General features: G+C 48.6%; 1 protein-coding gene across 1 annotated transcript; it reads right to left on the bottom strand.

The window, feature by feature from the left end:
- Nucleotides 1-1,040: 1,040 nt before the first annotated feature.
- On the bottom strand, nt 1,041-1,635 carry LACBIDRAFT_304021 (uncharacterized protein; the record flags this gene model as incomplete). The annotated part of the gene is made up of 3 exons (XM_001884487.1): nt 1,041-1,056; nt 1,112-1,291; nt 1,340-1,635. 3 exons carry the CDS (start codon nt 1,633-1,635, stop codon nt 1,041-1,043), a joined length of 492 nt encoding a protein of 163 aa, XP_001884522.1.
- Nucleotides 1,636-1,873: the final 238 nt, after the last annotated feature.

The raw sequence follows: 1,873 nt of genomic DNA, 5'->3' as shown, positions 1-1,873 counted from the left end.
GGACCTTTTGAGCGGTTTGGGAGTCTGGAGACCTGCGTATTTGCAGCTTATGTTTATGCAAAAGATGCACAAATGTGTCGTCATGTTCGTATGTGTTATGTTATGTGGTCCTCGATGTTGCATTATGCAGTTTCACTCAAACCTGGTTACGACCTGCTCCTCGTGCTCGGTGTGCTTCTGTCTTATGTTTCTGGTTTTTCGTTGCTCGTCTTGAAGCTTCCCAAATCCGTTCCAGTTACATAACTGCATAATCATATGTAGACCATTCCGTCGCGCGCTCGTATTCAAAACATGATATGGTTCTATAGGCTACTACGAAATTGATCTCGAGCAAGTACAACCGCTGTGGGAACACCAGAGACTGGTCATGTCGAACACCTTTTACTCTAACCCAAGTTCATCGAGGGGAGTTATTTCGGAAGAGATCTCATTCCAATGGGGTGTTCCGAAAGAAATAAAGTAATCCGAATTGTACGAATCAAACGTCACTGTGGGGAGTGTTTGCACCCATATGTGGTGCTTAGTCACTGATTTCGACATTTTGGCACTCACGTGTGGTGTCCGTATTTGGGTGCTTTTCTCGACACTTGAACGAAGTGTGCACTGTTGAACACCCTCTGCTGCGCTGTTCAAAGGTGGAGAGATCACGAGGTGGTGATAGCAGCAACAAGGGGTCGCCAAAGCGAGGCGAGCCCCAAAATTTTTTAGGCTGGGAGTGTGAGCTACACTACACTGCACGTACAAATGTGGATACAAGTACATTAGAATAAAGTCATTTATGAGAAAAAAGAGATAAAAAAAAGATAAAAAGAGAAGAGGGAGTGGAGGGAGGGCCAGAGAAAATCTGAAGAGATTCTGCAGGAGGCACGATACATGAGTATTGAGCTGAGCGAGGTTTTACGATGCTTCTTACAATCCGAGTCTAGCAGACAAAGTCTGAGCCAGCAGGATGTAAGAATGTGCACAAAGCTCAATATGAAGAAAGGCCTCACCAAATGAAGAGTGATGAGAGTGCGTTTATAGAAAACGATAGGCAAAGCCTAGAAGCGAGGATCACTGTTCACTTGGATGAGTATGTGGTGCATAGAGAGAGAGAGAGCGGAGCGCTTACCTGTGCTGGATAGACGTGGTCTGAGAGAGAGAGCACCAGCACAGGAGAGGGAAGCAACACCAATAACTTCTCCTAACCCAGCATCTGCCAAACTTTGGCACTGAGTCAGGGATTGATGTCACAACCATGATTGACGAGCGGGGCTCAAGGGGAAAAGGCTCAGCAGAGCTGGTCCTTTTCCTGGCAGAGTTTTGAGTTGGCGCAGAGGCCTATGAAATGCCTCCTTACCCTTGGAACCCGCCATTACGACGACCTCTGCTGCGCTGTTCAAAGGTGGAGAGATCACGAGGTGGTGATAGCAGCAACAAGGGGTCGCCGAAGCAAGGCGAGCCCCAAAATTTTTTAGGCTGGGAGTGTGAGCTAATGAAGTGGTGTTGTTGTTGTTGTGGGGTGGTGGTGGTGAGAGATGATGGAAGCGAGTAGCATAGAAAAAAAATTGTTAACAGCGCCTTAGGCGGAGTCCAATGGCGGCAAGTTGTTGTTCGGCACGAACAGTGGGGTTGTCCCTTATGTAGATCTTCCATGCTTGAGAGGACCAGTGACCGATAGCTTGAATGACGTCCTCAGATAGCCCGAGGCTGGCATAAAATGTGGCGCCACCTGCACGTGCTGAGTGCCCGCCAAATTCCCAGCTGAGCACGGTGAAGAAGCGAGCGTCGAACCACGAGCGAGTGGGGTGGGAGCCATCCTCCCATAAGAAGAGAGCAAGGCGGGCTTGGTGAACAGAGTCACGTCGATCGACATATTCTTTCAGAAGCGCCA

Source organism: Laccaria bicolor, genomic scaffold, assembly GCF_000143565.1.
Source record: "Laccaria bicolor S238N-H82 LACBIscaffold_26 genomic scaffold, whole genome shotgun sequence".
NCBI lineage: Eukaryota > Fungi > Basidiomycota > Agaricomycetes > Agaricales > Hydnangiaceae > Laccaria > Laccaria bicolor.
This window is presented reverse-complemented; position numbering and strand designations above follow the sequence as displayed.